Below are 14,709 nucleotides of genomic sequence, written 5' to 3' on the forward strand. Positions count from 1 at the left end.
GCAGCCGCCGATCCCGTGTCAATTACGCAGGTCATCGATGCGAAATACAGGCACCAGAAATGTAGGCCAGGTTTTTTCAGGCCTACATTTCCAGCACCTATCCTCGCATGAATCACGCCTATGTAGGCACTTTAGACTGTCTAATGCCACATCTGGCATTGGCCACTCTACTTTGCCACTTGGCGGCCTAAAATGCCTATTTAGGTGCCAGTATGTGCCTCAAATCTCAGTTAAAAACGCCATTTGGATTGCGTTTTTAACGGAGGTATGGGCACCTGTCTTTAACTAGAAAATCAGCGCCAGTTTGAGAATCCAGGCCTAAGTGCCCAACTCAGAGTGCCATTTATAGAATAGAGATTAGAACTCATTTTTTGGTTCATAGACAAAACTGCCAAAGACAAAGGCGCGCGCCGACAACTGAGCGCAAGATGGAAGCGCGCGCCGAAGAAAAAGAGTGGTTTTAGGGGCTCCGACGGGGGGTTTTGTTGGGGAAGCCCCCAAATTTACTTAATACAGATTGTGGCGGCGTTGTGGGGGGTTTGGGGGTTGTAACCCCCCTCATTATACTGGAAACTTAACTGTTTCCCTGTTTTTTAGGGAAAAAGTGAAGTTTTTAGTAAAATGGAGGGGGGGGGTTACAACTCCCCAAACCCCCCACAACGCCCCCACAACGCGGCGTGATCTGTATAAAGTAAAGTGGGGGGGTTCCCCCCAACCCCCGTCAGAGCCCTTTAAAACAGTCATTTTCTTCGGCGTGCCTTTGTCCCGGCGCGCTTTTGACCTGACACCCATTTTTTTTCAGTGCCCGAATTTGGATGCATGCACTAAATGTAGTCCAAAATGTACAGAAACATAGGAGCCTGCTCCAACTGATATGGAAACGTGTATATTGTAGCTATTTAGCAGCAGGATTGACGTTCTGTGCAGAAACTGTACAGGGAACTAGAGAAGCGTTGCATACATTATCCCCCCCTAATTCTATATAAGGCACTAAAAACTGTGCACAATCTACATGTGCAATTTAATCAATTATTGGCGCTAATTAGCAATAACTAATATTTAATTCGAAACAATTTTATTGATGACAAAAGAACAATAATAACAATCAAGGCATCAACAATTTTCCCACTTGTTCCAAACTAAGATAGAACCTCCCCACCCCGCAATACATGTCTAGTCCCACATCCCAATGGCCAGCAGCAAAAATGAGAGAAAAAAAAAGGACCAGACAAGAAAAAACCAAAGTGAACATTTAATTCCCCCCCCCCAACACTCCCCACCACAGGCTAGCTCCCCCCCCAGGATAGAGACGAGGTAGAAAATGATACCAAAAAGCAGTGGAAAACAGGGTAGACTTAAAGCAAATTCAAAATTCGGCTGCGCTTTTGAGGTGGTAAAGAATTAAGATAGGGATCCCAAACAGCTAAAAACTGTTTTTTTTCCCGCTTAGAGGTGCCTTTTGCATCCTTAGCCTCCCAACCCAGAAACTTAAGGATAGCCAGTCTCCAACTCCAATACGAGGGGGAATCCTGTGAGGTCCACACTTTCAAAATTGCTTTCAAATCCAAAATAACAGGCTTCCGAACCCACAATTGAGCTCCCTTCCCAAAAAGGAGCACCTCGGGAGATAGCAGCAGGGACTGGCCCAGAATGTGTCTAATGAAGGCTCCGCAACACTTCCAAAAGGTTTGGAACAATGCCCAAAAAAAAAAACATGAAACAAAGTGATTACATTTCAAACAAAGAGGATCCGAGGCACATCCCATTCTATGAAACTGGGAGGGGGTAAAATAGGCCCTAACTAATATCTAAATGTGCATCTTTTTGTCAATTCCAGAATACGCTACAGGATAAAAATCAGACATTAAACAAATGACTACGAGCTCTGTGTGTTAAGGTGAGCCAAAAGGGTTCCCAACCAAAACTAAAAGTTCGTCCCAAATCTGTGTCCAAAGAAGAAAATTGTAACGTTCCATAGAGGCCTGTTGCAACATCAAAGTACGCCAATGAGAGAGCGTGGGGGAATCCGAGGAAATCTAACAGTGCAGAATCACCTTTTTCCCCAACAACACTGAGCGAGCCAAAAAACTCCTGAACCCCTTCGGAGAGGGGAGCGGAAGATGGTGCCCATAGAGATTTAAAGGGCTTCAGAGCTTTTGCTGTGCAGCAACCATGAGCACTGCTTTGTAAAAGTGTGTGTATGTATGTGTGGGGGGGGAGGGGTTCATTGTTAAATTAGGCATTAATTGATGTTAGCTCCAATTATAGCTCCTAGTGACCCTTACCAACTCACTTAATCCTCCACTGCCCCAGGTACACAATTATATATATATATATGATCAAGCACCATTCTCAATATTCTACTTATTCAGTAACCTCATATTATAAACATTTTCTATTATATCATCTATATATATAAAATCGGAGGTATGTATGTGTGTAAGTATGTATGTGTGTGTGTATGTGCCGCGATCACGCAAAAACGGCTTGACCGATTTGAACGAAACTTGGTATGCAGATCCCTCACTACCTGGGATGATATGTTCTGGGGGTCTCGCGGCCCACCTGCACATGTGGGCGGAGCTACAAACAGAAAATCAGATTTCACCCATTCATGTCAATGGAAAAAATGTAAAAAGCTGCCAACGCAAAAACGGCTTGCCCGATTTGAACGAAACTTGGTATGCTGATCCCTCACTACCTGGGTTGATATGTTCTGGGGGTCTCGCTGCCCACCTGCACACGTGGGCGGAGCTACAAACAGAAAATCAGATTTCACCCATTCATGTCAATGGCAAAAATGTAAAAATCTGCCAATGCAAAAACGGCTTGCCCGATTTGAACTAAACTTGGTATGCAGATCCCTCACTACCTGGGGTGATATGTTCTGGGGGTCTCGCGGCCCACCTGCACACGTGGGCGGAGCTACAAACAGAAAATCTGATTTCACCCATTCATGTCAATGGAAAAATTGTAAAAAGCTGCCAACGCAAAAACGGCTTGCCCGATTTGAACGAAACTTGCAACACATCTTCCTTTTCAGTTTAAGAGCTTGCAAATTCCATTGAGACTTGCATTCTCTATCACAATCAACAAATCACAGGGACAGACTATTACATACTGTGGAGTGGATTTAAGATCCCCCTGTTTTTCCCATGGCCAACTCTATGTTGCTTGCTCAAGGGTGGGTTCACCCAAGAATTTATATGTTCTTTCTCCTGGAGTTGAAACTAAAAATGTTGTTTATAATCAAGTTTTGTGTTAGTTGTATTGTATTCATTTTGTCAAATATTTCACATTATAATTTGAATATTGTACTTTTTATAAAGCTGTAAAAAAATAATTTCATTCACCACTATAAAGTATTTTTATTTGAATCCATTTACAGTGTTATTGCTATAATTAAATACCCGTGCAACGCCGGGGCATCAGCTAGTATGCAGATAAAACAATCATATTTGGATAGATTGTGAGCCTGCCGGGACAGGTAGGGAAAATGCTTGAGTACCTGAATATAAATCACTTAGGCTATAAGCGGTACAGTGCTCCCCTGGTCATTCGCGGTGTTTTCTGACCGCGAATGACCAGGCAGGAGAGAGCAGCCGGAGTACCGGCGCGTGAAGGAAATCACTCGCGATATGCTTCGACCGCCTCTTCCTGCACTAAAGTCGGGCCTCATCAATCAGGAGCTGCGTGTCAAAGCACCTCCACCTCAGATTACCTGAAAAATCCCTAGTGTTGATTACATGTATAAATGATTAGAATAACGGCATATGCGTTGGTATGTATGCACATATTTATGTAAATTCCCAAAATCTGCCTAAGCATTGCTCTGCAAATACACACATATTTTACAGGTAGGCATACACTTTGACAGAGTCTGGGAGAGGCATGGGTGGGACTCACACACTTAACTTATAGAATACAATAAAACCTTGGATCGCAAGTAACTTGGTTTGCAAGTGTTTTGCAAGACAAGCAAAACATTTGATTAAATTTTAACTTGATATGCAAGCAATGTCTTGCAATACAAGTACATACAGTATACACACATCACAGTTGAGTCGATGGTTCTTCTCTCTCTGACGCTGCAGGAGTGTAGTGACTGTTCTAAATTAGCGGTCTTGCAATTCAAGTACGTATAGTATTTTGTATTAAAGTTTTTGGGTTGTGCAACGAATCGTCCAAGTTTCCATTATTTCTTATGAGGAAATTTGCTTTGATATACGATTGTTTTCGATTACAAGCATGTTTTCGGTGTATTTTGTATTAAAGATTTTGGACTGTGGAACAAATCATCCAAGTTTCCATTATTTCCTATGGGGAAATTCGCTTTGATATACGAGTGCTTTGGATTACAAGCATGCTTCTGGAATGAATTATGCTCACAAACCAAGGTTTTATTGTACTACAAATGGGTATGTATCTCAACCACTGAATTTAGATGCACGCAATCATGAAAGCTCTATGGCTGGTGTAAGTGCTAATGCAGCCAGTCCTGCTATTATTCTATAAAGCAGGGGGGTCTTCAAATCCAATCCTTGAGGTCCACAACCCAGCCTCGTTTTCATGATTTCTTATGCAAACATACATACATCTCATACATATTCAATGTGGAAATCCCGACAACCAGGCTGGGTTGTGGACTTTAAAGTACTGGATTTGAGGATCTCTACTGTAAAGGAAACTAGATGCCTACATTCTGTTTTAGAATAGGTGCCTAAATTTTTTTAAAAATTTATATATTCTTTATTCATTTTCAAGATTACATTAAGTGTTAAAATATATTCAATCACATAAACAAGAAATACATCACTTAGAAATAATCATTGACACATCTCACAAATTCTTATCCCCATCCCTATCCCAACCCACCCTCCCATATATTCCATTATCATATAAAACATGTAATAATAAAATCCCCCCTCCCTGCACCTTAAATTAACAAATAAATATAAGGGAACCAATTTTGAATTAATCTTTACAATACTTCGTTAATGGTTTCCACACATCCTGAAACTTTTTAAAATAACCCAGTTCTAAGCAAGGTACAGAAAAACATTCATAATTTAAAACATCTAATTGACACTAAACGGCAAACATATAGACAAAGCACTGTAAAAACATCAAATAGTATAAAAACCAGATCAATACATTAACTCAACCTCTACCTTCCCACTTTAATGAGAAAGATCTTTCAAACAGCACTGTTTTAATCAACTTCCTAAAATTTAGCAAGGATGAAGCGCTCTTTACTTCAACTGGCAATGCGTTCCACAATAGAACGCCTTACACCGCAATCATCGAACGATGAGATCGAGACAATTTCACCTGTTTCGAAGATGGAACTTTAAGAAGAGCTTCTCATCAGAGCGCAATGTTCGAATTGGCTGGTATAGGTTGAAGAGATTACTTATCACTACTGGCTTCTATGTATGCCACAGCTTATAAATCATGCAAAGTGCCTTAAAATCAATTCGAGCTGATATGGGCAACCAATGAAGACTCACTAAAATTGGTGTGATATGATCAAACTTTGAAACTTCTCCCCTCCCCCTCCCCCCCCCCCCCCCCCCCGATCAAGCAGCGGCATTTCGCACCAGTTGTAGTGCCCGAAGTACATATACTTAGGTAAACCGATAATCAAGTGTGGGAATCAATATTGCACTTAGAACTGTTTGAAACAGTTCTCTTAATAGGCATAGAGTTAAGCAATTACCCCTACAGAGTTTTTTTTATTACCTATCCAATGGTATTAGAACATAAGAATTGCCGCTGCAGGGTCAGACCAGTGGTCCATCGTGCCCAGCAGTCCGCTCATGCGGTGGCCCTCTGGTCAAAGACCAGTGCCCTAACTGAGACCAGCCCTACCTGCATACGTTATGGTTCAGCAGGAATTTGTCTAACTTTGTCTTGAATCCTTGGAGGGTGTTTTCCCCTATAACAGCCTCCGGAAGAACGTTCCAGTTTTCCACCACTCTCTGGATGAAGAACTTCCTTACGTTTGTACGGAATCTATCCCCTTTTAACTTTAGAGAGTGCTCTCTCATTCTCTCTACCTTGGAGAGGATGAACAACCTGTCTTTATCTACTAAGTCTATTCCCTTCATTATCTTGAATGTTTCGATCATGTCCCCTCTAAGTCTCCTCTTTTCAAGGGAGGAGAGGCCCAGTTTCTCTAATCTCTCACTGTACAGCCCCTTAACCATTTTAATCACTCTTCTTATGTTCTTATGTATTTACAAAGTGCATTAGAAGCCACTGGAAGAAGAGTGAGATGGATGTCCTGTTTCAACTGGACTGGAATTTAGGGTAATTTTCCACAGAGAAAGTGAAGGATACCCCACGCAGAGCAGCATTTACGTTTTCTGAAAGTGAAAAGCCCCTTTAGCCTCTTGTCAGAAGATTTTAATTTGATAACAGCCCTAAAGTTTCCTCTGAAAGTCCCAAACTTCAGTTCTGGACCAGGAACTTCCACCACAGGCAGCCTGAGGGGTGCAGTCCACTGCCAGGAAAACTACTACTTAAAACATAAACAAGAACAATTTGGTCAACCAACATTGTATGGGAAGGGGTATGGGAAGGGGTAAAATGCGGACCTCACGGACCTCCTGGATCTAAAACCGCACGTCCTTAAAAATGGGAAGGGGTAAAACACGGACCTTATGGACCTCGCGGATCTAAAACCGCACGTCCTTAAAAATCCGAGGTCCGTGCATTGACATGTCCGCCTTCGCTTTCCCTGCAGCTCAGCTCAGGCCCCTGGCACCCTCGCGGACCATACAAATCTGAACTGCATGTCACATCCTTAAAAATCCGAGGTCCGTGCCACTTTTAGTCTCTGGCTCTGACAGAGCTCTATGACAATTTAACTCTGACGGATCCTAATGCTTTTCCCTCCCTATGCTAGGATCTGTCAGAGTTAAATTGTCATAGAGCTCTGTCAGAGCCAGAGACTAAAAGTGGTGTGGACCTCGGATTTTTAAGGGGAAGGGGTAAAACGCGGACCTCACAGACCTCGCGGATCCGTGAGGTCCATGAGGGAGCCGTGGGCCTGAGCTGAGCTGCAGGGAAAGCAAAGGCGGACTTGTCAATGCACGGACCTCGGATTTTTAAGGATGTGCGGTTTTAGATCCGCGAGGTCCATAAGGTCCGTGTTTTACCCCTTTCCACATTGTATTCATAACGCATGGAGACTAGGTTTGCTGTTCTCAAACAAAACTTTACTGGAAGGTTTGACCAGGACAAACACAGCATTATAGCAGCAGGTACCACCTGCTTGCTTTGACAGTAAATGTATTATTTTTTCAACTAGCTGCATTTTGGACTTCAGAGACTGTGCATTTCCACAGAGAAACACCAGTCCTTGTAACAGACCAGTCATCAGATGCTTGTGGTTTCTTCCATTGGTTAAATATAGCCAAAGCTTAGTGATCTTTCACCACAGGCTGGATGGTAAATATATTTCCAGTCCCTTCCATAATTATTTTAATTTCCAAGCACGTGGAGGATAGCAACATTAAAACAAAGTAAACAACCCATTACTGCCTTCGAGAATATTGGGGGGGGGGGGGGGGTCATCACCATCCTTTTCGATAGCTGCAAATTCCTCTGCCACAGACTGGGAGACAGAAAAACTGCTGCTTTTTTTTTTTTTTTTTTTTTTTGTACAAGAGCTGAGCTTTTCCCGAGCTGGGCGAGGTCTGCACTCCGCTGCTGGAACATCTGCAGACCGGGCGCCCCGTATCTCGCTTTAACAAGTTTCAGGAGTTCAGCATTTTATTTTTTTTGTTTTCAGAACATCCTGCAAACCTTTCGGGCCTATTCGATAAAATGATGATTTGCTTGCCCGGAAAACCAGATCGTGTCTATACGTCATTGCCCTGCCTGACAGAGCAGCAAAGCTACTGCGCGGAACAAGGGAGATAAAAAAGCCCTAAAAGCGCAGGGAAGTCTTGGGAACTGCGCGCGACCTCCGGGTTCAACCAGCGGTGACAGCTGGGACGCAGTTTCCCTGTCATACACCTTCTGCCCTGCTATTGTTGCTCTTTTGCCCCCCCCCCTCCCCCTCCCTCCCAAAGGAGGGGCACGGTACATTATCATATCCCCCTGGGGATAACACCCCTCAGTCCTGTCCCCCCTTCCCATCTCCCCCCCCCCAAAGCGAAATGGTACATGCTGACCTGAATTTGACAGGAGATCTCGGAGTCATCCAGCAGCCTGACAGTACATTTCATCTCCAGGGTTAAGGATCTCACACTGGAGCTCCGGAAACGAATCATTTTTATACTCCTGTTCCCTCTTATGCACTCACAGGAAAACATACACCACCGAAAACAAAACAACCAAAAAGAATGGAAAAAAAAGAGAGAGAGAGAGACGATCTCTTCTTAGCAGAAAGAAAACATATCTGCGCGCTCCTTCTTCCTCCCGCCCATTTGAAAAGATGCGCGTTTGGGAAGAAAGTGTGGGATGCGACTGACAGAAGAAAGGGTGGAGGGGTGGGGGGAGGCAGGGAGGGGATGCCGGTGCAGAGGGCAGAGCGCTGTTGCTGTGGCTGCGTCAGGCTCGGATGCGAGCACATGCACCCCTCCCCTCCCCCCACAATGCTCCGCCCCTCCCCTGCTCCTCTCTGGATTGTGGGAGAGGTGAGAGAGTGGACAGCTTGGAGAGCCCTGCTCCCTTGTTCGTACAAACTGCAGCTTTCCTTTCGGTTTCTTTTTGTTGTTCTTTGTGTATTTTTTTTTTTATAATGGACTCTCAGGATACTCAGCAGATCCTGGAGGCATGGTCAGTTCAAGGGGAAGCACCCCACTCTCCCAAGCTGGTAAAAAGTGTGAGGTTTTAAATTTACACGCATGCATGGGTAAGAATCCTGCCTCCAGAAAATGCTTCTTTAGGAGATTTTGTGCTGGCAATAGGCAAGTACTGATGGCAAGAATGCAAAGTCTGCTGTGTGAATATAAATACTTACCTATACCTCTGTCAACCACTTCTGTTAAAGTTACTCTTTTCAAGTGTGGGGTTGGTATGGTAAAATAATTTATTAGGGGGAAAAAGACTTTTAAAGCCAGAAGGGTCCAGAAATACTAAAGCAAATGCTCCAAGCCTTAATCGAATTCGTTGCAGAGAAGAAAATACTGTTCTCCAACCCCCTAGTATAGAGAACACTCCTGAGCAATTAGAGATTTATGATGCTCCTCAGACTCAATAAACTGTTAGCCCCTCCCAGCCCTATCACACAATAAGTCGTGCATTAGAACTCTGCACTGAACTTCAGTCTACAATTTCCTAAAAGGCACCTGCTTGACTCCTGATGCAGTAAGCTGGTGGCGTGCAAATATTGCAACATTAAAAAGTGTAGAGACAAAGAAAACTGCCAGCATGCTGCAGTTTTCTGCCCTTACACGAGAGGTGAAAGAAAAAAAGGTTTCCCCCTGTAATATTTATCTGGTTACAAGTGTAACCCTTGCCAGTCTAGTGCGGTCTTTGTGGGGTGATTCTACACTGCTTGAGAAGAGAAGACTGCGAGGGGATATGATAGAGACTTTCAAAATACTAAAAGGACTCGACAAAATAGAACAGGAAGCATCGTTATTCACGTTGTCAAATGAGATTCGGACAAGAGGGCATGGGCTGAAATTGAGGGGCGACAGGCCCAGGACGAATGTCAGGAAGTTCTGTTTCACACAGCGAGTGGTGGACGTTTGGAATGCTCTCCCGGAGGAGGTTGTGATGGAAACCTCCATTATGGGATTCAAGTGCAAGTTGGATGCGCACCTCCTTGCAAATCACATTGAGGGATACGGCTAAATATGGTCATCACAAGGGAACACCTAGGTCTCCATCAAGGAACACCTAGATTGACCTCCGCGTGTGCGGGTCACCGGACTGGATGGACCAAAGGTCTGATTCGGTGAGGGCATTTCTTATGTTCTTATGATAGACTAGATTTGCAGGATTATTCTTGCTGGATACAGTATTTGGGTGCAGGTCAGGCCTGGTATAAATGGGGAGGGGGGATATGTTGGTAAATTAATTCACACTCCCTACTAGCTCTTAGAGCAGGGGTTCTCAGCCTGGTTCTTATGGTTTTGGAGGATTTTATTTGGCGGCCATCCAAGCACTTTATTTTTCTACTTGGGTATCTATTTGGGTTAATGGGGTTCTCTCTCAGTCTTTTGAGATTATTTATTTATTTAAGAAATTTATATACCGCATATGACCTACACATATAAAATTTAGCAATACAACATAATTAAAAAGGGTACTCAGCAAGGCTGCCCCATCACCTCTTCTGTTTGCCCTCACTTTGGATCCTTTGATACGGGATATTCAGCAGACTTCTGATATTAGTGGAATTCCCATTGGCTTGCAGGAGTTCAAGATCTCAGCTTTTGCAGATGACCTATTAGTGCATTTTACTAATCTGAAAACTTCCTTACGTGCTTTATTAATGGTGATGGCAGAATATGTGGATTTCTCAGGGTTTAAGTTAAATTTGAATAAGTCACTGGCTCTTGCTACATCTTGGGAGGTGCATGATGGTTGGGAAGGCCGGTTCCCGTTGAAGTGGGAAGATTCTTCTTTTCGCTATTTAGAAATTCACTTAACTCCCTCCACCATCTCTCTTAAGGACCTTAATTTGAGCTTATTGCTAGATTATACTTGTTCACACTTGGATGGCTGGACATCCCCACCCCCTATCTTTACACAGCAGAATTCAGCTATTTAACATGGTACTTTTTCCAAAATGGCTTGTTTATACAGAAAGATCTGCAATAGTTATATATATTACAGTCTAAATTTCTCTGGAGGAGGCAAGAAGCCTCATGTGGCTTTTCGTTATCTACTGAGGTCTTGGTCTCAGGGGGGATGGGCATTCCTGATATGAAGAAGTATAATCAAGCCTCTCTCCTTTAATATCTTGGAGACTGGATTCTGGGACAGGAGACCTATACCTTCTTTATGAACTGGCCTTGTATCACCTTTGGCAACTGTACTCTTTATTTCACGCTCCTAGGGCTTCGCTTCCTCTCCCTTTACACTCTTCTCTCTTACTGGTATCCTTAGAGATACTTGGAAATTCATAGTGCTCTTGCTTGGTGGGAAGCCTGGAGTCTCTGATCAACTTCCTATTCAGGGGAACCTCCAGTTTTTGCCGGGTCAAGACTGTTTGCCTTTTCCAAGATGGACCCAGTCAGGCATAATACTATTGGCTCATATACTGTGAGTCGATGGTACTATGCAACCATAGGAGGAGTTTCAGCAGAGAGGGGGGATCTTGGCCACTGATCATTTTGCCTATTTACAATTACAACATTATATGCGTTCTTTGGAAGTGGAAGGTCTTAGGTTTAGGCTGGGTAGTAAGCTTCAGGAATTTTTTTATCGGTTTACGGAGATGGGTCTGATTGTGTCTTTGTTGCATAAGACTCTACATATTATTACTCCCGGTAAATCTTGGGAATCCTTATGCGCTAGATGGGCACCTGAGTTAGGTTTAGGGCCACAAGATTTATATGTAGGAGGGTTTATTAAGCGTATCCCTACTCTCTCTATGTCCGCTGAACTAAGGGAATGTCAATTTTGGGTTCTGCACCGGGCATACTTTACATGAGTCCAATTGTATAAATCAGGAGTTTTGGGGTCTTCACAATGTGAAAAATGATCCTAAATCTTTTTTTCATTCTTTATGGAGTTGCCCAGTGGTTAGGGCAGGGGTGCCCAATATGTTGATCGCGATCGACTGGTAGATCACAAAGGCAACGTGAGTTGATCGCGGAGCCCATCCCGGGTTCCGTAATAGATTTGCGTTGCCTTCGCGATCTACCAAGCCAATCAGCCTTCCTCTCCCCGACATTAATTCTGCCATCGGAGAGGAAGTTCCGGGCCAGCCGATCGCTGCCTGGCTGGCCCGGAACTTCCTCTCTGACGTCAGAATTGATGTCGGGGAGAGGAATGCTGGTCGGCCCAATGCTTCTGCAGGGAGAGCTTGGAGAAGCAGTGGCTTGGGGGCCTTTTCCCCGATGGCGGAGGCAGTGGCTTGGGGGAGGACAGGGAGACAGAAAGAAAGAAGGGAAACAGAATGTAGGGAAACAGAAAGAAAGAAAGGGGGGACAGGGAAACAGAAATAAAGGGGGCATGGAAAGAGAAAGCAAGAAAGGGAGGCAGGGAGACAGAAAGAAAGAAAGGGGCAGGGAGACAGAAAGAAAAAGTTGGGGGAGAGAATGAGGTCTGGAGGAGAGGAAGCATACAGTAGGCTGAAAGAAGGGAAGAAATATTGGATGCACAGTTAGAAGAAGAAAGTGCAACCAGAGACTCATGAAATCACCAGACAACAAAGGTAGAAAAAATGATTTTCTTTTCAATTTAGTGATCAAAATGTGTCCGTTTTGAGAATCTGCTGTCTATATTTTGTACTATGGCACCATTTTACTAAACTGCAATAGCGGTTTTTAGCGCAGGGAGCCTATGAGCGTCAAGAGCAGTGTGGGGCATTCAGTGCAGCTCCCTGCGCTAAAAACTGCTATCACGGTTTAGTAAAAAGGGAGGGGGGTATATTTGTCTATTTTTGTATGGTTGTTACTAAGGTGACATTACATAGAGTCATCTGCCTTGACCTCTTTGAAAACCCCCCCCCGGAATATAAATGATAATTAACATTTTCTCTGTGTACAGTGTGCTTCATGTTTTTTAAAATTTTATTGTTGGTAGATCATTTTGACTTGGTCATTCTAAAAGTAGCTCGCAAGCCCAAAAAGTGTAGGCACCCCTGGGTTAGGGTATTCTAAAAGCGAGTGATTCGATATTTGGAACATTTGGTGTGATACTTTATTTCCTTCACCCCAGTTGGCTTTCTTTTAGATAAATACAAGGCCTTCTGATTGCTAGCAAGATTTAGGAGGTTTTTCATTAGGAAGGCTGGTCTACTAGCTAAAAAAGTTATTCTAGGAGAATGGACTTCGGCCCATTCCCCGTCTTATTGGGTATGGCAGAATCGCTTACATGCTCTTCGAGAGGGATCAGGAGTGAGGTTCTTTTTGACAAACAAAATTTTTCCTTTAAGTATGGGGACCTTATGTATACTCTTTGCCTCCTAGAGCTCGTAGCCGGATTCTTAATACTCTGAAACTTTGAGATCTTAATGTTGGTTGTGCGGACCCTAGGATGGGAAGGTAGCTTCTACTAGTCATCTGGCCCTCTCACCTCCCCTCCCTTCCCCCCCCCCCCCACCGTGTGCTTTTTTTGGAGGGGTCCTCTCTTTCTTGGCCTGTTTGTTTTCTGCCTTGGGGAAAGGAGGAGGGGGGTTCTTGAGATACTGATCTCCAGGGCCCATGAGAGTCCAGGGCCCTGGTACAGATGTGATCGTAGTATTGTTATGCAGTTGTGATTAGGGATGGCTGTGAACCAGTAGCATTCTTTATTTTGTAAAACTGATGATGATCGTTTATCATTTGGTTTGTTAATACTCTGTTTCTCGTTTGATTATCTATTGTTCAGTTGACCAATTTCTGTATTGTATGCTTTCAACCATCAACAATAAAATGGTTTTAGTCTAAATCATGTTCACACTTTATAGCAAAAATCTGAGATTTTGCAATGACACTGTGGAACCGATAATCAGCTGCAAGGAGGCAGCCCAGATAATTTCCGTGGTCAGCATGATGGCAGATAAAGTAGAAATGGCCCATCCAGTCTGCCCATCCACAGCATCCACTATTTCCTCCTCTTCCTAAGAAATCTCACATGCCCGACTCACGCTTTCTTGAATCCAGACACTTTCTTTGTCTCTACCACATCTCCTGGGAGACTATTCCACACATCTATAACCTTTTCAGTAAAAGAGTATTTCCTTGAATTACTCCTGAGCCTAGCATCTCTTAACTTCATCTGGTTTTTTTTGGCTACTAAAAAGTTAAATTCAGCACTGATTGGATACAGTAAGTTTATATACAACCAAAGATATGACTTCTATTTACGTGTCTCCATTTGGCCACTGAACTTAGTCATTCAACACTGAAAATTGCTGGTTATTATACAATAACACTGGTTAACTTTTAGGTGCTAACCGTGAGTATTCAGTTATCTCATGGTGAATATTCACATTTAACCGGTTAAGCACTATTTAACTGCTCAGCACCATTTCTGGCCAGTTAAATAAAACCGAATATTGGCCAATATATGATTTTGTAACAAAGAGTGGTTCTGTATGATAAACCTGGTGACACCTTCTGTATTCCTTGAATAAGACAATGAAGACACCAACCAATCTTGGACCACCCTCAGGCTTCTTTCTTAACAAATCCCTGTCTATTCGAGGGGGTGCTGAAAAGTTCTCAGCCCAATATGTTTCAATCAATGATCAAAAACAATGTCAAAACATAGCATTTTGTTTCTGCAAATCGGCACTTAACAAAATAAGAACACTCTTTTCAGCTCCAGTGGCAAAATAACACTTAAAATTTAGGAAGGTGGTTGGCTGGGCTGAGAACTTTTCAGCGCCCCCTCATATATCTCACTCATATATAAAAATATCGTTATGAACTTCTCAATCTTCAGGATCATTCCTGGAAACCAGTTCTCACCATTTATCTAATTCTTTTTTATCAGCCAGCCAATCAAACACATTTAGCATAATCTCCTTCTAGTAAACCATGATGCCTTTGACCCTGTATCTCAATACTTTCAGGATATAGTATTAACTCC

The 14,709-nt window shown here is 43.2% G+C and overlaps 1 protein-coding gene across 1 annotated transcript in view; it reads right to left on the bottom strand.

The window, feature by feature from the left end:
- Window positions 1-8,573, bottom strand: part of FRMD3 (FERM domain containing 3) — a 210,714-nt gene extending 202,141 nt beyond the window's left edge. The window contains exon 1 of the mRNA XM_033927453.1: window positions 8,184-8,573. Coding sequence (XP_033783344.1) covers window positions 8,184-8,324 — 141 coding nt within the window. The 5' untranslated portion in view covers window positions 8,325-8,573. The remainder of the gene's footprint in view (window positions 1-8,183) is intronic.
- Between the last annotated feature and the right edge of the window lie 6,136 nt (window positions 8,574-14,709).

The sequence above is a fragment of the Geotrypetes seraphini genome, chromosome 1 (assembly GCF_902459505.1).
Source record: "Geotrypetes seraphini chromosome 1, aGeoSer1.1, whole genome shotgun sequence".
NCBI classification, from domain to species: Eukaryota; Metazoa; Chordata; class Amphibia; order Gymnophiona; family Dermophiidae; genus Geotrypetes; species Geotrypetes seraphini.